This window comes from Cylas formicarius, unplaced genomic scaffold (assembly GCF_029955315.1).
Source record: "Cylas formicarius isolate icCylForm1 unplaced genomic scaffold, icCylForm1.1 PGA_scaffold_7__23_contigs__length_41026272, whole genome shotgun sequence".
Taxonomy (NCBI): Eukaryota; Metazoa; Arthropoda; class Insecta; order Coleoptera; family Brentidae; genus Cylas; species Cylas formicarius.
The window spans coordinates 3638870-3662607 of NW_026844352.1; the positions used below are offsets into that span (position 1 = coordinate 3638870).

At 32.7% G+C, this 23738-nt stretch overlaps 1 protein-coding gene across 2 annotated transcripts in view; it reads left to right on the top strand.

Annotated features, from left to right (window-relative positions):
• The first annotated feature begins 3906 nt into the window (after positions 1 to 3906).
• Positions 3907 to 23738, top strand: part of LOC132705182 (E3 ubiquitin-protein ligase TRIM9) — a 279868-nt gene continuing 260036 nt past the window's right edge. For both annotated transcript variants that reach the window (XM_060675625.1, XM_060675627.1), the window contains exon 1: positions 3907 to 4677. In XM_060675625.1, the coding sequence (XP_060531608.1) occupies positions 3928 to 4677 (750 nt within the window). In that variant the 5' untranslated portion in view covers positions 3907 to 3927. The remainder of the gene's footprint in view (positions 4678 to 23738) is intronic.

Here is a 23738-nt window from a genome sequence, read left to right on the forward strand (position 1 = left end):
GTCATAATAACGGTGGACTTTACAATTTTTGCTACGGCAATTATTTTATTACTACCAATATTATCTGCACGGAAATGATTTTTGAGTTATATTTTTCCGTTGCAATGGCAAGATTAATTGGATTTGTTTTAAAATATTAAAAACTATTTTTCTTTAAAGTTCCTGCGCTCAATCAAATAAATATGCCAGCCTTTGTCCATCGCCTATTTGAAATAATATTTTACGAGAAGCAAATGAATTAAGTTTTTAATTAACTAAGTTCCTTTATATACAGGGTGAGTCAGCGATAGAGTAAAACCTATTATCTCGTTGGTTTCAAAAGTTAAAAGAAAATGGTAAATACAAAAGATGTAAAGTTGGTCTACAGTATATAGGGTGCCTCAAAAAAGCGCGACTAATAAAAGATATCCTAATTTCAAATTTTGTTTTGAATTAGTTTTGAAATTCTAAACTTAATAGTTATCCAATGTTTTGATTTTTCTAAAAAAATACTTCTTTTCACTCGTGCAAAAAAGGCCACGATAGGGCTGTTATTGTTGAAAGTAGATCGCTCATATTTGGTAGTAGCATTTTTCGAAGCTGACGTGAAAAATATATGCAGCGGACTTTGAATTTGATGCTAACCAAACCAAACCAATATATTTGGATCATTTTAAATTGAAAAATTTGGATTTTGTTAAATCAAGACCGTATATAATCCTATAACTTTTATTAAGCATGTCATAGATCTATTTTTAATCCTTGGCGATTTATTTTAATTTTCCAATGTTCGCCCTTTTTTTCTGTCCATGACTACTATTGTAATATTAGGGCTTTGTTAAGATTAAAAAATGAACAGGAAAAAGAACTTTGCTGGAGTTGGAGCAACAGATGGTTATTATCAATTTTAGTGTAAATAACAGCCAAATTTTCAATTTACAGAAGAAGTAAATAATGTTAAATACATATTACTAAAAATTAACTTATCAATTTTTTAATTATTATTATGACGAAATAAATGTTCAAAAATATGCCCTTCTACTTGTTTGGTCCAATTTTACCAATCTTTTTTTCCTCTTTATCCAGTATATAAATAATATCAATAAATTCAGCTTTAAAATTTTTTAATTTACGGTCAGTACAATAAAATTTATGAATTTATTTATTCGGTTGCCAGGTAAAAATTTGACCATGTCAGTTTGTCCTAGTCAACTAACGTTATAGCAATAAGTCTTACACAAAAGGAGTGGCAAATATTGGCAAACTTAAACTAAATCTCAAAGTATTAAAAGTAGGTTTATGACATTCCTAATAAAAGATGTAAGTTTTTGAAAGGTTTTTCAGAAATAATAATAATGTATAGTGTGCCATTTAAGAATATCGAGCTTTTTGTTAAAGCTTAGGTATGTATTATTAACAAAAAAGTTGAAGAATGTTTGAAAGGAATTCAAAACTAAATTTAAAAAAATGTATGCTTTATTCGTCACGTTCTTTTGAGCCACCATCTATACTTTCTAATAGTTTTAACTTGTATACAACTTTTGTGTTTACCATTTTCTCATAATTTTTGAAACCAATGCGATAATAAAACTGTGAAGATGACCTAATTGTTTTGAACCGAAACTTGTCTTGCAGGACCTGATACCAAGGAAAATTTACAAATTGTAGTAGACATATAATACAATAGAGTTTTTTTGCTGAGCTGTGTGTAGATAGATTTTAAAAATGATCCAATGTACGGGGAAGTCCACACATGCACCAAACCCAAACCACAAATAAAACATTTACATATGGTACCAGCCTTTCGGAATTCGTAGAAAATATTTTGCTTCCCGAAATCTGCATCGCAGTGAAATACCTTGAGAAACAAGTATTTCTTGAGAAATCATAAAGGTGTTTAGTAAAAATATTAGCCATGATCATAGGTAATGTCAATTCCTCTAATCAATCAACAGCAGAGGAGTAAACAAAGCAATGGCAAAATGAAGAACTGAACAAGCAGTTGGTAGAAAATTGATCTGTCAATGTAAGTTCATGAAAACAACTGTTTCATCTGTTTCATGAGCCTATAATGAGTCATGAGGCTACTTACGCGTTCCAGTGCCACAACAATCGGAAAATGGACTAGTGGTTGGCCCTAAAGAAATGTTGCAATTATTTAAACATTGTTGCTATATGCAACCTCGAATTATGCACTGATATCTATACAGAATGTTAAGAAGTTTATAAATATAAATATGTTTAAGTCTGTGTAATTTCAGAACACAGGAATAATAATTGACCTTGCTTTTCCAAATTTTAAATCTTTAACACTTTCATATTTTGCTGTTCTTAATTTCAAAGGTGTGTTCGGAAAGGCAAAAAAAAAAAACAAGACGATATTCAAAATACGTGGTTAAAATATGGAAACAAGTAATGGCATGGATTCTGTCGGAAAATTGGAAATAAAATGTTCTTTTCTTCCTAGTAACTCTTAAAGCTGTGAATTGTAATGTAAAACATTTGGTTTCCTTTATTTGAAGCTGCGTCTGACAGTTTTGAATGGAATCAATCCATCCACCTTTTGGATATAGGGTCGTGTGTATGAAACCATGTTTCATCAAGATAAATTATGGATCTGTTGTCTAATCTACATCTTTTAATTTCTTGACGGTAATTAAATACCCTAGTCCGTAATATGTCGGATTGCATTACTACTTGCCTTTTGCCTATTTTGCGGTACTTAAATCCCATTTATATTAAAGTTTTGTTGGGAAGGGTCCACCGAAAACCAACACGAAGAAGATTGTGACAGATTATGTTCGAGTGAAGCATCTTATGAGCGATTATGCCATCGCTTAACTAAAAAAAAATATATTCCTGTGGATATGCTGGGTAAGTAAACAAGGAAATATTATCAGTTGTCCCAGAGATTCAATTAGACCATTGAAAAGCCACTTAAGAGAACTTTAACATGATGTATTGCTCAAAACCATCAGGCAAATACAAAACTACCCCCAATAATGAGATGCCCTAAAATTCGTTTTATTAATTTCGGAACCTCAAAAAAATCTGACGTTATTTTAGATATTGAATTAGACCATTAAAGACCCACCTAGGAGAGCTTTAAAATGATGTATCGCTTAACCAGTATAAAACATTAGGGTAGATATAAAACTACCACCCAATAATGAGATGCCCTAAAATATGTTTTATTTATTTCGGAATCTCAAAAAATCTGATGTTGTCCGAGATATTGAATTAGACCATTGACGACCCACTTAGGAGAGCTTCAAAATGATTTATTGCTTAACCAACTTAAAACCGTCGGGAAGATATAAAACTACCCCCAATAATGAAATGCCTTAAAATTCGTTTTGTTTATTTGGGAATCGCAAAAAAATCTGACGTTATCCCAGATAATTAGACCATCGAAGACCCACTTGGGACAGCTTCAAAATGATGTATTGCTTAACCGGCTTAAAACAGCCGGGAAGGTATAAAACTACCCCCAATAATGAGATGTCCTAAAATTCGTTATATTTATTTCCACCGAGCCACTGTTTAATAGTCTGAATCCGTGCAAGGGGAAAAGGTATTATTTTTTCCACAGCAACATTTTTTTGGGAGTTCCTTGGTAACATTTCCGTGCTTCCTTACCCGGCACATCCACAGAACTATGTTTTTTAATTAAGGTAAGTAATAATATTTGCAAATCCAAATCTAACTTCAGCCACATATCGAAGCGCCCCGTATACGCGACTTCCGGTTCCGCTCCGGCTCGGTTTTTCCGCTCCCTCCGCGACAAGAAATAAATCCGGCAGAAAAGCTTGCACCACCGAGTCCCACCCTTCGGTGTCTCTTCGTCCAAAGTCGCGCGTTTTCGTCCGTGTGCCGGTCGTCGCTCTGTTTTCAAACAAAACCTCGCGCATTGGCGCGCGTTTAGTCGTGTTTCCGCCGCACGGGACGATGGAAGAGGAGCTGCGCTGCTTCACCTGTAAACAGTTCTACATCAATCCGGTGCTGCTGCCGTGTTACCACGGACTCTGTCTACACTGCGCCCTAAATTTGCAACAGCCCGCCAATCACAACAATGTCGCGACTGCCGTGACCGGCGAGAACGCGGAAAGCGTCGCTTCCGGTTCTTCGGGGGATTATCAAGAGTCCGATAAGTTGTCGATTTTGAGCGAGACCGATAGCGGTGTCGTGTGTACTTCGCGTCCCAATTCGTACGTGGGATCCCCCAACGGGTCGCTGTTTCCCGGCGCCCTCTCGCTGACCTGTCCGATTTGTCAGAAAGTCGTGTACTTCGACGACAACGGGGCCCACAACTTGCCGAAGTATCGAGTGATGCAAAGCGTGGTCGAACGCTACGGGGAGTTGAAAAATCTCACGTTGAAATGTCAAATGTGCGAACAGGAACCGGCCAAAGACGCGACCGTGATGTGCGAACAATGCGAGGTCCTGTACTGTGAGTCTTGTCGAGAGTCTTGTCATCCCTCGCGCGGCCCGTTGGCCAAACACGTCTTGAACGAGCCGAAACGCGGCGGAACCGGTACCGGCAAACCTAGAGACGGGAAATGTCCCGAACATTCCGACGAACCCCTCAACATGTATTGTTTGGTTTGCAAAATCGGTGTCTGTGCTTTGTGCTTGACTGATTCGAGACACGCCAGCCACGACGTCCAAAGTTTGGCGGTCATGTGCAAAGCTCAAAAGGTAATGACACTTAGGCATGTAAGAGACCGTTTCGCTCCGATATTTGACTTGCTACGAACTCTTGTTACTTTCGAAAAATCAATGAAATCGAATTTTTCGAAAGTATACGCGCTTGGCAACGAAACTTACTTATATCTAGGCAACGGTAAGCCCTAGGGGACAGCCATTGGTACAGAAATGATCGACGTCAAAAAATAATTCCTTTTTCTGTTCTCCGTTATCCGTTCTCTGTTCCGAGGTTTTTCGACGATAACTTCCTAACGGTTTATGCCACACGCCCCAAATTTTGATCTATTTTAACAGTCCACGGGATGCATACCTGCATGCATATCTTTTTTTTTTCGATTTTCGACTACTTTTTGGACATTCCTATGAAATGCTATAAGTGTGTATAATAATATATAAGAATTACAAGTTCTTGACCACATTTATACAGCAGAAGTCGGGTGCAATCAAATTTCACCAAGTATTTAAAATTTTTTTTGTTTATTTTGGCTTCCAGAAAAATATGCTTTTCTCAATAAGCATTCACCCGATCGACAAAATTCTTTAACGGGCAGATGCGGAAGATCCAGCGCTAAGACATATTTTAGATTATATACGGGGTTTTCCATTTATAGACAAAAATCTAAAAGACCCAGAAAATTGTTCTCTTCCAGAGTAAAATATTAAACGCAAATCAAAAATAGTAAAAAATATGACTAATCCGTTCAACAAGTGTCACAGGCCGCATCAAGAGCTACAATTTTTGTATTTGCAGTTTTCGTCTATTACGCACGCTGCTCGAGATATTGAGAAAAAAATTATGTCCTTGAGAACCACTTAATTAAAATATATAAAAGATCCTGAAAATTGCCGTTTTCTGGGGTAAATTATTAGCCGTAAATGAAAAACTATAAAACATTTGACTGTTTGGTCTAAACAGTATCGTAAAGTGTGAGGAGAGAGAGTTTCAGGTTTCGTGTATTATACAGGGTGCATGAGGTACTTGGAATAATATCACTGGAAATTGTTATTCTTTGGAAAAAATTTTTGTATTTACCAAAGTGTGCCGTGACTTTGAAGTTCGACGAGATGTGAAAGACACAATTAGATTACATCGATTTTGCGAAAGTTCCATAGTGGTCCGTAGGAGCACGATAGAAATAAATGCGTCCCATTTTTGACAAGAAACCCCGAAGCTGCTGCTTTTTCAAATTCATAGCTGCTTCGCGCTAACTTAAGTACAAATATTTCTAAACAGAGGAAAAAAAAAGTTGAAACAAATAAAATGTCTTCATTCTTGAACAAATTTAGCAACCGAGGTGGCTTTTACTTGATGAAAATCCATTTATCAAAATAAATAAGGACTAAAAGTTCAGATTTTCACGAAATTACCACCCAAGCATTAAAAGACAATTTTTCTAACAGTTTTGGACAGCCCACGCTGTTATTAACAATATTATGCAAAAAAAGCTAGGTAATATTTCAACATATGATAGAAAAGGCGTGCTTTAGACGATACAATTAGTAAATAGCGATTACATCTAAAGTTCATGTGAAACATTTTTTCAATTCTATTTACATTTTTAAGATACTGGGGACACCATATAGCACTGGAAACCTGAAAATAGAGTAGAGTAGGATCAGCAACTTGGGATCTTGAATTTTTTGCTAAGCCTTTTTGTAAGCTTTTTCCACTATGTTTTCAATATGAATTTCAAAACTTAGTTTGGTGTCTGTAGTACAGAAAACTTGTTAGTCAGTGTCCAAATAAATTCACGCCTTGAGCTTTAATAATTTATTAATAAAAAAAAACGAAATTCCGTGCTACAACAAACACTAATTGGTCATATTGACAACACGTCAGAGAGATGTCGACTGTCAAAAAAGTCAGTGGTGGCAACCGATTATATTTAATGAAATCAACAAATATGACAGCAGTTGCAAACTAATATTTGAACTTTAGGAACAATAATAAGAAACAGTAAACGTACCTTTAACATGAATTTATCCAAGATACCTGATGTGCTGCACTTTTTTAATACTTACGCCTGACGTTAAAATAGTATCAATTTTTAATATTAAAAAAAATCAAGATCAAGATTCTAGAAAGAAGATCCAAGAAACCCGCGACTGTGATCGATGCTCCTCACAAGAGCGTACGAGATTTGGTCATATGAAATAAATTTTGCACAACTAAAACATTTACCCACGTCCCATGTGAACAAAGAGAACAGCAGAGATCTCCGAAGTATCTCAGACCATATATCAAGCCGCAGTCGTCTGGTTTATATTTATTAAATGATTAAAACGTTTAAACGCCGGTGAGGCAAAGGTATTCCTCACCCGTCAGTCAAGGTAACTCAACATGACGAACTGACATTACGATTTACAATAGAACGCTTAATTCGAAATAATACGTAAAAATATTTGTAGACAAATGAAAAAAAAAACGAATTGAGCGGCAAAGTAACTTTTTCCAGAGAGATATTGGGAAGTTGTTTGTTATTTGTACTACATTTAGGTGCATAGAATACAGGCGTTCTAGTCGTTACCACCCTAGCATTAAAAGATAATTTTTCCAACAGTTAAGAGATAATTTTAACATATGATAGAAGTCAAGTAGGCTGCGTTTATATCTAAAATTCATGTAGAAAATAATTAATCATATTAACAAAACGTTGAAGTTACGTCGACTGTCAAAAAAAACTATAGCATTTTTTAGTTTACTGAACTTAAGATAATATAGCATTTGTCAACATTTTAAAACAGTCGATTTCTTATACAGTAATCATAAAACCTGTCAAAATCCTTCTGAAACCCGCGACATTGATCGATGCTCCTCAGAAGGGCGTTCCAAACGAAAACATTTACTTGCATCTAAAATCAATAGCAGAGGTCCCTGAGGTATGCCAGACATGTGTCAGTATACTGAGATCTAGTCCCATTTAACTCTAGATACTGAGCACTAGAACTAATGCAAATAGTCGTGCATAATGAAATTATTAAGTCTTAAGTTAAGAGCGCTCGGATGGCCATGTTTGACTTGCTACGAACTCTTGCTTATTTCTTCTTTGGTAAAGGGAAATGTCCGGTTGTACTTTTAACAGGCAACTTCAAGAATGAGAGAAATATTTGAAGCTAAACTAGAACTACCGAGCTTAATTTTCTTCGTTGGTCTTCATTTATTTTCACTCGACGAATTGGTTAGTTTGTATACTCTTGCTTTATTTGAAAATGGTATCAGAAAACGATATAATCATTGCAAGTACATCTTTTATAATTGTCAATGAGACTGAGGCAGCTAACAAATCTAAGATCCTAAAAGACGGCACTGCATGATAGCTTTCCTAATCAAAAATAGAAGGCCATTTGGAGAGTAGATTCTGAAGACTTATGAAAGATAAATGCTTAGTTGACGCTACTATCCTATGGAAGTACTTCTTGATTCTTAAACGAATGGAGCGACAAAGAAAAAATATCTATGTGCTATATTCGCTTGTGAATGAAACAATGGTGTCAGATTCTGTTTGATACCTAAGCAGTGGCACACTTTTTGCATGATATGGGATATAAATTGAACTCCGTTGTCCGATATTATAATAATATATAATAATATATAATGTATTGCCTCATCCTAGTGAAATAATACAACTTTGCAATTTTATAATATGTTCGCTCTACTCCGCAGTGTCCGGCTGTGGGAGCGTCTAGATGTTCCTGTAGTATTTTGCAGAGTGATATTGGTGAGTTGTTTCCTAAATTTGTACTATATTGAGATGCATAGAACAAAGTAGGCGTTCTAGTTAGAGCCACCCTAGCTCTAAAAGACCATTCTTCTAATAGTTTTGGGTAGTCTACTCTATTATTAACAATAATATGCAAAAGCAGATAATTCCAACATATGATAAAAACCAAGGCTTGCTTCATACGATACATCTAATAGATTGCGGTTACATCTAAAGTTCATCAGAAAAATATACGTTTTTGAAAGTTTTCCATTCTATTTACATGATTTGAGGACTCCATGTATCACTGACAAATTCAATGACACCGCACACAGGCGTTATAGAATATAAAATAAAACCCAAGTTTTTATACGTTTTCTTTACTATGTTTTCAAAATACATTTCAAAAGTTACTTTGGTTGTATGTGGTTATTCCAAAATCCCTGATATGCTGCACTTCTATAGAACATACAATCAAAAGCTATGTTATTTTCTAGTTCTCTGAAAAAGTAACTTAAAGAAGCATTGTAGGTTATGGTCATACCTCGGAGACTAATAATTTCAGTCGGATGTTTTTGATATTCGTTACAGGCTTAATGATGGATGGAGTGGTCGGATGGCCATATTTGATTTGTTGCGAGCTCTCCTTTATTTCTTCTTTGGTAAAAGCAAATGTCCGTTTATAAGAATTCTTTGATTCTAAACCTGTTTGCTTCCTGATACATGATCATGGATATTAATGTGAATAAACAAATATGAATTACAATTGAGAGTGCCCAGGATGCACACTTTGAAGCTGTGGTGAGCTGGTTTATATTTGTTAAATAATTGAAAACTCATTAATTATTCCAGGAGCTAGAAAAATTTTCTTAAACACCTTACTTGCTTGTAAACAGCTGAATGTTTACTCTCGGACTAAGTACTCGAAGATTTATTACATGGTAACATGGATACAGTCGCGTAGTCAGTTTTCTTCTCAAACTCACAAATTTTGATATATACATTAAGGTTGTGTTTGTGTGTTTTTAATGGAAAACCCTGTACTTGCTTTAATATTTTTACCAGGCTTGTTATGAGTTTATAAAACTATGTAACACAAAGGAAATATATCAAGTACAAACCATATCGCTTGTTGGGTGCAATAATGGCACATATCAAAAAATGGCTATTTTTAGTTAATTGTACCATAAAACTCGCAGATTTGTATTTTAACAACGAGCAGTACTGGCTCATGCCTATCTCACTTTAGTGCCGCTATTGAATTTCGAGCGTATCGTGACGATGTTACGCACGAAATCGGTATAAAACCCAGTTGATAAAGAGCGCGAAGTCGTTGTCATTTCTCAGATTTTAAAAAACTAAAAACTCAACTTAAACTAACTTCTTTAAAGAAATGCAATTCAAGAATGTCACAGTCATTTTTATAATAGCCTGAAAGGCGACAAAAACTGAAATGTCACAGTTTTTTGTTGCTTTGTACTTTTTGTTTATTTTCCAAAAACCAGGTCAGTTGGTTGTTGCTTTTAATGTAGAATTTTTTGCTTTTGTTTAGGTGGCATGATAATTCTTGTTTCTTATAATTTTAACAACATTAGCTCTCTACCAAAAACTATAGGTCCGTTGTTGTTTATTGTTTGCATAATATTTGTTTCTTTTATTTTATAAATAATACCTACTTCTTCTTCAAGTATCAAAATGATGTTTTTTGTGGTTATTGTTTACGTGCCACATTTTTTAATTTCCATTTTGGATTTTTTTAATTACTACTCGCAAATGAACCTGCCGTATTATATTTTTATAATAAAATGACGTTAAAACTTTGATCTACTCTTCTATTGACAATTTTATTATCAAAATATTGCGCTAGTTGTGAAATTGATGTGAAAAAAAAATCAATAACGGCAGCCCAGTTTTAAAAAGAGAATAATGCAAAACAATATATAATTATAAAGATATATCACTAAAAATTTTGTAGTAAATAGGGGAAGTGATATGAGTTGTCTTAATTTTTCAATTTTTATTTTCCTAAATCGCTGATTTTCGCGGGACTATTATTTTGTGAATGTGACATTATAAGAATTTGACATATGTTCATTTCTTCTTTTCTTTTCTTTTTTCGCAAAAACGTAAATTTTAAAGTCTTAAAAGGCAGTTTTTTTTTCAAATTCAACTGGATTACTTGCCCAACATTATGGGCACATGTTTACAATGAACACAATGTCTCACACGTTGTATCATTTCAAATAACATGTACTAATTCTAAGAATTGGTTGATGCAGTTTTGGTTAGTTTTTATTTTCTTACATTAATACTCAATTTTTTTATCGTCTTCCTTATTCGGTATTTTGTATCTGTTGGGCAGTGTCCTTCCAATCCAATGGTTAGGAAAACTCTGCTCAAGTAACTGTCGTACTGTCAGTCGATTATCGACTGCACAGCTGTCGTTTTGAAATATCATCATATATATGGTGAGGTGACTGTTGTCAGTGGCGTTCCGCAGGGATCAATACTGAGCCCGTTGTTGTACGCAAAATATGCGTCAAATCGGCCTACGGCCATTAAAAACTGCCGAGCACAATACTATGCAGACGATACACATATATACTTTTCCTGTTATAGGTCAAGCGTTCGTCTGGGGTGTCAAGTCATGTGCCGAGATCTAAAAAAATTACAATCTTTTTCACTGAAACACTCACTATTCTTAAATCCTAAGAAATGTTGTATTATGCGTTCTGGCAGAAAAAATGATCTGGATGGTGTTTAGGCTCAAGTTACAATCAACATTGGGGACACTACTCTATATATAAAAAATAACTTAAAAACCTGGGAGTCTTCTTCGATTCTGAATTGAGATTTGAGAGTCATGTCTCTGACTGCGTCCGGAGAGCATAAACAACTCTATGGTGGTCGTCACTATCTCTCAAGAAAAATAAAAATTGCATTGTGTGAGTCTCTTGTTCTTTCTGTGTTCAATCACGGTGATATTTTATATGGAAGTGCAGAATTCATGTTAGCGACTAATATAATATACGGTATTACTAGTAAAGGCTAAACGGTTGACCATAGAGAGCAGAAGAAAACTGTTTTTATCACAAAGTTTTATACTACCAGTCCTCAATATCTGTACAAAAGGATTTAGATAGGATTTAGAGGTGCCATGACTCCTCCTCTACATAAAACAACACTATTTGAGTGTGTTTTTTCCTTTAATATCGCTAAATTGTATAATAGTATTCCTAATAACTTCAAAGCCCTGACTTCAAGTAGATTTCAATTTTATGCTTTCAGATATTTTTTCGAAAAGTAAAGTTTAAAAAAAAGCACAGTCTTTATTTAACAAACGTGAGCAAAATAGGATACATTAATAAGTGTGAGAAGAAGAAAAAAATTTTTTTTTCTGTTATTGTGCTATCGCTGTCGCCATAAAAAAGAGTTTTTGTTTCTCAATCCGTTGGGTTAAATAGATCAGGGTGGCTAACATACTGATGTTATCCATATCTGGATTTCGCCCATTTCTGTATATGTATATATATATACATTCATTTTATAAAAGAAAACGGTTATTTGTAGAACGTATGGATATACAGAAATAGAGACATATTATTATTATTATTATTATATCATAAAATAACACAAACACAACAATCAAACTTAAACTTTGCAATTTAACTAATTTGATAACTTCTGTGAGTGTCAATCTGTTGTAGATTCTTGTCGTTTTTCAAGCGTAGCCTAATACAAATGTTATTATTGTAATCCTTATTGGTTTGGTTTAATATTGGTGTGTGACGCATAAGCATTTCCATCCAGTTGAATTAAAGCAAAAGTAGAGTAGGTTTTTTGAAAACCAATAACCCTATATAAAAACAAAAATGTTCCTGACGAAATGCGTCATTTTAATTTTTCTGACTTTAGAATAACCGAAATCAGTTACATTATAACTGAAACTAACTAACAAATACAAAGCAAACATGGGGTTTAATACTCCACTGTTATAATGTCCGGAAAATGAAAATGCAAATAAATGTTTGTATTTCTTTTTTGTATATGTATATGATTTCGCCCTCACGAGAGTTGAGTTCAATTTTATTCGTTGGTGTTTACTATTTCGATGGATAAACTCCACAAATTGATTGATTTGTCTACTTTTGCCTTATTTAAAAGTGTTATCAGAAGTGGACTTTTTGATTCGTTTTTTATTTCAGTGTTCATTATTTGGGCGATTTTATTTCAGGAATCCATTTTGTATCTGTAATGATTGTGAAGGATTTCATCAGCAATCACGTTCTCGATACAAATCTGTAAGTCTCAGCGATATAAAATTCACTCCATTGCATTCAAGATTGCGAAATACAACAAAATTTTATAAAAATATTGGGTAAAAGGAAATGTCCGGTTATAGAAATGCTTTGCTTGTTTAATAGTCAATTTCAAGAACGAAAGACAGAATTGAGACCAAAAAAGCAAGAACTACTTACTATTGAGAGTGGCTAGGCTACATTTTTTTCAAGCTAACCAACATTAATTACGGTTATGGCTAGCTTTTTACAAAAGATGTAAGCTTCGTACCCGCTTACAAGAATATTCGCCTAGACAAGTCTCACAAGTTACTTGGGATGCGTGCAGACGAGAATTTTGCTGAAAGTTTATTGTAGAGTCAAGTACTTGCCGACTAGTTAGAGCTTATTAGCGTACACGATAATCTAAGCAACTTAGTTCGCACTTTTTTATTTCAAGGCTGTTTCAAAATATTTGCACCAAATTTCTTGAAACTATATCTTAAATTTTTATTTTATTATTTTAAATAAGATTTTTTATTAAAGTTAGATTTTTCTAAAAATATGTATTTTTCCATATTATAATAATTAAATTTTTCAAAGAGACTTTCACAAGCACTATTTAGAAATCTTAGAAACTGTTTCAATTAACCTCTTTTACTTTAATATAAAATGTTTAAAATTTTCTATTATTCATTTTAAACACTGTTTCTTAAGGATTTAAAGTCACCCAAATACAGGAGAAAATATTAATAGTGTGTAAAGAAAATTGAAAATGCAGTTTGCAACATACAAAAAAAACGTATCAAAATAAGATTTAAAAAAATGATTTTTATAAAAACATACATTTTTTTGTAATATAATAACAAAACAAAGAAAACAGTTTCAGTTAAAGTCAAAATTTTTGAAGGTTTCTGTCATTCGTTTTATCATTTAGAGTAACCAAAATATTGGAGAAAATACTAATAGTATATAAAGACGGACGGTATATTATTTGCAAATATATATATATATATAAATATATATAAAAATAAGATTTTTTATAAAAATTATATTTTTATAAAAATATATATTTAGAAATCTTAGAAACTGTTTCAGTTAACCTCTCTTACTTTTATTTAAAATTCTTGAAAATTCGTCACCCAATTTACCAAGAGATCAAAGTCTTCCGCAGACATTCGTAGTTGCTGTTGATCTTAATTCAGGGATCAAATTTGTCTGAGACGAATTTTTTTAATTTTTTAACCTCGAAAGTCGGTGGCAGTTTTTTCCTTATACTAAATTTAAAACTTGTGTGCAGTATTATCACTTAAAAAGTGTTAATCGAATATAATGTGACTTTTTGTTGTCTTGGTGGTGAGAGAATTCCACTAATTAGCAAACTCATGTCAAATCAAAATCAAAAATTGTCGAGGAAAAAATAATTTTAGTTGCATAAACTAGTAACTGTAATAAGAAAACGGCATAATACACGAAGCGGGAGAATAACGAAAAAAAGCAAAAAATCAATAAAGCATTTTAAATAAGGATAGGTTAACAACAACGCATAGGTTGTTGTTGCTGAATGGAACTTGCTGACGTTTCGCCAATCATGCGATTGGCTTCTTCAGAGGTTAGCTGAAATTGAAGTTTTATTTAGGTTGATTGATGATTGATGATCATCCTCTTGGCTTCATTAGAACTTATCTGGATCTGAAGTTTCTGAACTGAAATTGAAGTTTTAGTTGAGCTTTAGCCAAACTAGCCAACAGGATAATTGGCGAAACGTCAGCAAGTTCTATTCATGAACAACCGGCGCAGGTCAAATTTTGTAAATTCACTTAACACTTTGACTAATCCTTTTATTTTAAAAGCGAAGCCGTCCCAATCGCAAGCAACACAAAATCGAACAATAAAACAAAAATAGTCCATTTATTTTTTTGTTGTAATTTGCAACGTAATCGCAAAATTAAAAATTTTAAGAGTTATCCTCAAAGCCGTTCTGCAAGGGCTCGAACTGGATACCTTGTCAGTCACGCCAGCCCAGAAAGAGAGTAAAAAAACGCCGGATGAAATATTATACGCGTTACGTCCTCAAAACAAAAGAAAAAGAATAATAATCGTTTTGCGCGATTCCGAGAAAGCCTGTTCGCTAAATCTCCTTGACATTTTTTACGCCAAGTTATACGGTACCTTGCACAGAAAATACGAAAACAAACAAATATTGATGATGCTTTCTCGGTGGTAGCCGAAGTCGGGTATATTACAATTGGTTTTCCGAATCGCGCACAAAGCCTGCTTTTTGTTTCACGAAAAAATAATATTAAAAATACCATTTTTAACGGAATGTGCGCTTTGGGCTCTTTGAAATATTTATTTGTCAGCCTTTTTCAAATCCGTCATGAGTCGGACAGTTTACCTTTAGAATTAGCGAACATCTAAGCTGAATTTCATTGTTTCAGAACGTTTCAGAGCCGCAAGGTTCTCAGAGTTTGAAAAATTCCTCCGAAAACCCTGGAATTTCTGAAACAGCCAAGGTGAAGGAGAGACTATCTGGGAAATACTTTCTTATTGGGGATTGAGGGTAATTACGGATTAAATATGGGAAAATATTACGAAATATGTGATAACATATAGAAGTTAAGCGGAAATCTTTAAAAGAATTCGTATCATAATTTCTAATTCAGTAAATTTCGATATAAAAATTATAAAATAGTTTGAAGTGAAATTTCCTTATACATTTTGATTCTTTATAAAATTCTATTTTGAAGGCCAATCGAAAATGTATTGCAAGAACTTTGCCGAAAGGAAGTTTAATCGTTTGATTCACCTCTTTTTGAACGAACATTGTTTCATCTCCATTACCCCTTTACCTGAGATCTCCTTTAAAAATTCCATTTATTGTTGCCATTTTGGCGTTTTAGTTTCTAAAATTTGTGAATAAGTTTTCCGAATATTGATATTTGAACATTTATATATTCTAACTTTACCACCTTTTTATCAGATCGGTCAAAACGGCGTACATCTCCCTATCTTGCTTTTGAATGTCACCTTTAATCATTAAATTTTTTTAGAAATGTCAAAATATGACATTTTGCAACTGTCAACATTTTGAAAGCGTGTTCACTAATATTTTTGCTCAAAAAGTTGCTCCCGCCCCCTCCCTGACAAACGAGAGGCTTTCGTATTGTATTTTGAACATGGAATTACTTAAAACTAAATAATACTAAAACTAATCATATCTAAGTATACTATGGCTTATGTTTGAATTAAACGTTTGTCATTGATTTAGATATTATTGAGAGAAACAATAGGTAAAAATATAAAGCATTAAAATAATAATAATAATAATAATAATAATAATAATAATAATAGAAATCATATTAATAATAATAATATTTATTTAAATCAATAAAAATCTACAATTTAACAACTTATTGTAACGTAAAGATTAAATAAATATTAATACAAAACACACTTATATTCAAGGTATACGAAGTAAAAAACTCGACAGCCATCCTTGAAAATAACGCAGATTAATTTAACTATGTTTCCTATCCATTATATAATATGAAAAAAAATATATTCTACCAAAAAAAAAAGAAACTATTTTATATTGTTACAATACATTAATGAATCTGTGAATTTGACTTATAATAACTAGCTACTTGGAAACTTAAGTTGCAATTTAGGATGAGTAAGCCACTTAGTTAATTTTTTTAAAAATGATTTTAATTTTATTTTATTTTTCAGTTCTAGAGGTAGTGCGTTATAATTTCTTTTACCAGTATAAAATAATTTTTTTTGTCCAACAGATAAATACGTTTATTGTACTCTGGAAGATAAAAATTTTCAAGGTCTTTGAAAAAAAAAAGAAAGATGGACGCCGAAACTTGAACGCAGCCATTTTTACATATCTTATGCACCCCGTAGACGGTTAAAAAGGAGCAAACTTTGAAGCGTGTAGCTCAAACCGTTCGGAAGGTATCGTTGAAAAACCCTGGACCAGAGAACGGAGAACGGACAGACAAAAAATAATAACTTTTTTTTTAGTGAGGAGCGCGTATACTTTGGAAAAGAATCGATTTCATCGATTTTTCGAAAGTAACAAGTCTTGTTTCTTGTTTAATCTAAAAGGGAACACATATATACAGTAAAACAGTAACAAATTCTGGCATTGGATTTCAAGAAAAATTCTCTACACGTGCATCGCAAAAAATAGATGTGTGCGAGTATTTTTCTCGAAATTCAGCACCTGATTTTTAAAATAAATGACTGACTTGGCCATACATATAGAAAAGTGGCGCTGTGCAGTTAAACTAAATATACTAAATATAAAAAAACATTGATTGAATGTATTTAATGTTGTTATACCTTTATTTTAAATCTATATGGGCTCTAGTATCTACTGGAGATAATGTAATCGACATAATCATGTCGCAAGCTTACAGGAAATAGACTGTACCTCTATAACGGTACACAATTGTATTCCGCTGAGGTTTGCGTTTCGCAAATTGTTGAAAAATTTCCTACGAGACTCGTTAAGGAATTCTCCATATACGTGACCGGAAAACGAAATGATCCAAAACAGATAAATATTTTCCTATATGTCATTTAAGAGGAACCCTCGCAAATTGCTTTGTATTTACACAAGCGGGTGGAGTGCCTACACAATAAAGGGACATCATTTGCGCGTATGTCACTAGTCGCTGGCAATTTCGTTCAACAAATAATTTTAGAAAAAAAGAAGTTTAATATAGTTATAGGGTCTAATATGACGAGTTCACCGTAATTTCACGCAATTCTGCTGTAATTCTTTTTTTTTTTGGAAAGGCATTCCGTACTGGTGTAAGAATCTAAACCCGTTAATTATTGTATCACAAGGAACAAAAAATATGTTATCGTAGTTATCATTAATACAAAATTAAGTAGTTACCCGAGAAATGCAAAATTTATGTTTGCCTAGGCAAAGTCTGTTCACAGATATGAGAATGTGATTAACTGATAGGAATTAAGGAAAGATCCGGGCAAGCTGTAAGAATGCAATCTGACCGAACAGGCCCGTACTTTGCCAAGAATTTAATTATTTGGGATTTTGTTAGAAAAGATACTAAACAATATTTATTTATTTATGTATGTATTTGTGTTTAAATCTAAAATAAAATTACAAATTATTTTTATTACCTACTTAAATTACTTCAAATTATTCACATAATGTCAGTATCACTATCGCTATCATCGCCTCTCCTAATTATTATTTGTTCTATATTATTTGCAATATGGATCTTACGAATCTTGTGTGTTGTCGAAACAATTGTCATGTGAATATATATAATTTCGTGAAAATCTGAACTTTTAGTTCTTATTTATTTACTTATTTTTCTACCTACAATTAAATATATAAAATTATAAATACTATTGAGCTGTAGGTTGCGATGGTATTCATATTCCTACAATCAATTTATGTATTCCCCAACTATTGCGCAAAATATTTCATTTTCCATTATTAGTGGAAAAAACACTCTTCATACATTTACCAAAAAATGTAAATCCAACAGTCCTGAATAATATTTGCCCTTTCATTATTTTACCTACTTTTTTAGAATTCTTGGATAACACTTAGATAACAACCTGAATATCTTCTTTACTCAGGATATCAAGCGGAATGTAGCTGTACTACGCCTCTACTACTTTTAGACTACTTGAAAGCAGTTGTTACTCTGAATCACCAAAGTTTTATTTCAATGTTAAATTTTATTAGTTTTTCCTAAAACGCCATTAAACTTTTAGCTTCGTACCTACAGGTAATACAGGCTGGGTCAGAAGACGGATTTCTCCCCAACTGCTGTTGTCTGAAGAGAATATTAAAGATTCTAGCTTGGATTGCCATGAGGATACAAGCGCCGAACATTTTGAAAATTGATTTTAAAACAATCTTTTAAAAAATATTCCCAATAACGGTGTACCACAACCGTCGGCTACGAAAAAGCCTTATCAAGTTTAAAAACTGAAACCCAGGATTATTTGTCAGAAAATAATATTTATCTTGAAATCAGTTACAAATAACCGCAACTTTTAGAAGCCCTAAATTCATCAAATTATCACATTATCAAAATTGAGGACTCTTCTACACAAAACAACGTAAGTCCTGTTATAATGACGATTCTGATACAATAAAAATGTAATTATGTATAGATATTCCTAGCTATGAGTTAATTGTGTATATTTAATGTCATTGTTTTTTCATTTCCGTCCCTAATGTTCTGCTTTAATACCTACCGGACCCGAGTTTTATTGACGTTGGCAAGTAACTTACATAATTGCGGGCAAAGGCCAGCGCGATGAAGATTGGGATAGACTATAATAAAGGTAAACGTCAGGGGTCCATTTTAGGACTGTTTTTTTCATTTTATATAGTTCTCGTTTCACAAAATTTATCTTGTCGGATTCTGATCATCATTCTTTTTCTCGCGGTGAAGCTTGCCAAAGTATGTTTCTAAATGTTTACAAAAGGTCGTGAAAATCGTGAATTTTAAGCATTAAAAGAATGTCCTACGAATATCTGGTGCGTTTTTGGTTTTTCTTCATTTTGCGGTTCTCAATTGAAAAATACCAAGTTGAAAATCTCCTCCATACCTCTGTTATAAAATATATATATATAATATTGTTTCGTGTTTAAATAATTTACCAAATAAAATAAAAAATAGATGTTTCAAAATTAAACTTTTTCAAAAACTACTGGATGAACAAATTAAAGAAATTTATATGTAGCTGTGTGTTATTTGTATCTGATTCTCGCGGGAAAAGTAATTATTTTTATTTGATGCAAGGTACAACTGAAAAATGAAAATTTATGTACTTTTTTTCCATTTTTTCCTTGGGTTGTGCAGAACAATCTATAAATCCTTAGTAGATTGAATTTCATCTTTCTGTCTAAATCTTAACTTGTCATTGTTTATAATTAATTAATTAATATAATCTTTATTTAGCATAATGCGACATAAAAAATACAAAATATAAATTCTAAATATAAAATATAAAGTTCCAGAAAAACGGAAACCGAAAGCTTACCATACAGAAATCAGAATTTGGACAATACATGGCGTCTTAATAGTCTTTTAAATTGATTAAGAGTATCACAGTTTTTAATATCATAGGGTAAATTGTTAAAATGGTTTGGGCCTTTATGTAATATAGAGTTTTGTACATGACTGGAATAACATTCTCTCAATATAAAATTACCACAATTTTTTGTGTTGTAAGAATGAATATCTCTGAAATAGGTAACTTTTTCACAAAAATAATTTTTTTAATTTTAAAAATAAATACATAGACATTAAGCATTACTTTTTGTTTTACGGACAAGAAATTAAGAACACTCAATATGCTTTGAATTGGCGTATATCTGTTACACTTTAGTATATTTCTCATGGTCCTAATTTATAATTATGCAAATTGAACAAAAGTGTGGAACAAAATTCTAGATAGGGAGCAGCTAGGTTGTTATACAATAAGATTTTGGTGTCAATTGACAAATTTTTCCCTATTCTAGATGTAAAATTAATGTTTTTAGATGAAACGTCAAATTTGAGTCAAATATAACACGTAGATATTCAAATTAATTAATTCAAATAAAGACCTTTATTATTATTATTATTAATATTATATGCCATGCTTTTTTGGCTAACTTTGTATATAATATTAAATTTGCACATTAAGCATTACAGCTTTTGTATTAAACCCTTTTTTTCAAAAATTAAAAATAAGTTTAATAAGGTAGTACAATTTAGAACATAATTATTTCTATAAGGTCCAAGTTATTCGATGCTTTATGAAACTCAAATCTCCAAAGCGCAAACAAACAAAGCGGAACGAGGAAATTTTTATTTTTTAGGTAGTATCTCCGAAAGGGGCAAACAAAACCGATAATAATTGAGACCTTGTAGGCTTGAAAATTTTTCTTGACAAAAAAATCGTTTTGTTTGAATGTGCTTTAAGGGATTTGTTTTTTTTACCAATAAAAAACCATTACCATTAAAAAAGAATTGCTATACGCAGTGCATGCCTCTTGGGCATTCCAATTTGAAATTTATTTACCATTTGAAAATAATTATTAAAAAATCGATTTTAAGAAATAGTCCATGGCGTCATATCTCAAATTTTTGCGACCAGCTGATTCACTGATTTTATGCCAAGTATGAAACCCGCACTATATGTAATCGGTAGTTCAGCGTAGATCGCACCTGGACGGTTAGATAGACAGGGTCTACGTTTTTAAAAGGGGTCGATCGAAGCAGATGCCGAATCGACTATCATGCCTTTGTTGTCCCCGTCAGAGTGTGTCTCTGCTTTTTTCCTTTCACGTTTTGGCGACCTTATTGACAATTTATTATTACTTTAGTTTTAACAATATTTTCAATATTATTTGTTTCTTCTTGGTGTTTGGAAAGGTAAATATTACCTTATCTTCTCAAAGGTTATAGCTTATAACTTTTTCTGGTAATTATATTGAAACTAAAATCTTTGTGTTGTTGTTTTACTTTACTACCAGATAATTGTTCGCTAATTTTGGAACCTTGATACTTATCGCTAAGAATATAACGTTATCAGGACACGTTCCAAATCCCTTTAATGATAAAACCACTCCCAAATGAAGTCATGTTACATTATATCGTACAGTACAGGGAAATACAAGAATTCTTCCTGTCAATGCGCTCTTATAAAAAAAGCATCATTATACGAATCAATTTAAAAAGTGACATTGTTGCTGATGCCCTTTTTTAGTTTTAAATTTGTACATGTAAAATCTAAAATAAGTTTCGTTAATAAATTACACAACCTCGAGCAAGCAAATGTTGTGACGTTTTTTTACAATACAAGAATACCATCAAAATGATTTGTTTTGCATATGCAGAGTGTCCCACGATATTTTTCTAAGCAGATCGGTTAAATATATTTTTTTATTGTTAACTACCGTTTAAAGATTCATTGAATGGAGACGTTGTAATTTCAAATTGTGATTACAAACTGCTGAACAATGATTAGTATGGGTTATATGAGTAATCTGGCCATAGTTTAAATTCATCACCAAACTCTCAGCTGATTCCGCCCATTCCGGGGTAACTACTTTCATTATTAAATTGTAATTGGTTTCTGTAACCTCTAATTATTAATTAATGGACAGTTAACAAGACCACGCATTTTGTATTGAAAATATAATATACATTTACATTTAATAGTCTGAAGTACTCTGGGCCTTCCTTTCATATAATATCCCATAAACTAAGTCCATTTTTCTACCTACAATATTGCCTTGCTGTGGCCAAATAAAGTTAGTTAAAATTAATTTGAGATGTATAGTATGGCTTAATCCTAGTTCGATATTTAAGTATGATTATATTAAAGATGAAATTTGAAAAAAATTGACAGAACTGCAAAAAGCATTATTTTGCAGAAAAATCAAAAAGCGAAAATAAAATTTTGGTATTTATCCTGACAACTTTGTATTGTATTGTTGTATTGTGTTTTACCATATACAGTGAAAACTCCCTATAGGGAAACTCCGTATAATGTAAAACTCTGTATTACGAACAAAATCGATGACATCGCCAATTTTTGAAGAGGAGATACGGAAATGCGATGCAGAATTAAAAAGGGCGAAAAATATTACTTCTCTTAGATAACTGCCCTGTACATCCCCATATTCCGAGTTTGCAGAATATTAAATTGGCATTTCTTCCTGCGAAAGCAACAACAGCCGAGGGACCACAGCGTAATAAAAAGTCTTAAAAGTCGATACAGGAAAAACATTTTAATGGAAATGATCGAGTCCGGATACAAATTTTCCATTAATATGCTAGTAAAGCTTGGAAAGAGGTGACAGCAGAAATAATTCAACACTCCAATCGTCATGCAGGACTTATTACCAAGACAGAATGCGAATAAGACTTGGAAGATCATCAGCCACTAAACGAGTGGATAAAGCAGCTTCAAACAGCAATTCCGTTTACAAGTGAGGTGATAGATCAGGATTTCCTTACAACAGAAGAACAAGATGAATAAGTTGATTCAACAAACCCTATATTCAGTTAAGCTGCTATAGAAATATTCTATGTATCATGGGGAAGATGTCCCTTTTGAAGAAATGGTGAAAATACAAGCCAAAGTATAATATGCGTATTGGCATAATAAAAAAAAATCAAAAGAAAATGACCGATTATTTGAAACATTAAATGTAGCTCTTAAATATTTATATAAAATGTTCCTAAGTGGATGTTAAAATCTGTATATAAAATAATTAAATGTTACAGAACACATATGCGTATTGCTATTTTTCAAGTGCCTATAACTCTTTATAATGAAAAAAAAAAAAAAAAACAGTCCCTTCAATTTCGCTATATAGAGTTTCGAGTGTATATTAAACCATTTAAGGATTAATGGTGGACTTAACTCAATTTCCAAAAATTTTTCACTTACGTCACTGTTCTGCGGGAGCAGCGATATGATTGCCTATAGCAATATCTTCTGGTAGATTTTTCAAAAATATATAGGCCTCTAATTTCAAAATGCGCTCAATCAAATGATTGCTCCATCAAATTGCCGCTATAGCTAAATCGAATATCGTTTTTCGTTTTCCAAGCGAAATATCTATTACCGCACTACAGCGCACTCTGTTTTCAAGTGGTTTTATTGATTGGGACTTAATTGAAAGTCCTCGAATTGAATTTTCAATTTTGTTGTACCAACTGTTCCTGTGATAATAGAGTTTTTGTTATTAGCGCTCCTGTACTAGAGTGTTTCGACGACTATATGGAGCCGGGTATCAATATCCAACAGACGGGTGGCACAAACTCACAATCGCTAATAAAAGCTGGAGTAAATGGAGGTTTCATATTTCGGAAGCTATTAGCCCGAAGAGGTATTGCATTAACTAGGAAATTCTTAAAACCCAATCGATAGTTGACATCGCGCTTTGTGAAATCGCTGCGTGTTATTTTCGTGGTTTCGATATCGTCCATGCACCTGGTCGTTTCGTATTTCTCTGTCGTATGCTGTATTTTCTAATGCTGGGACTACGCAATATTTGTTATGTTTT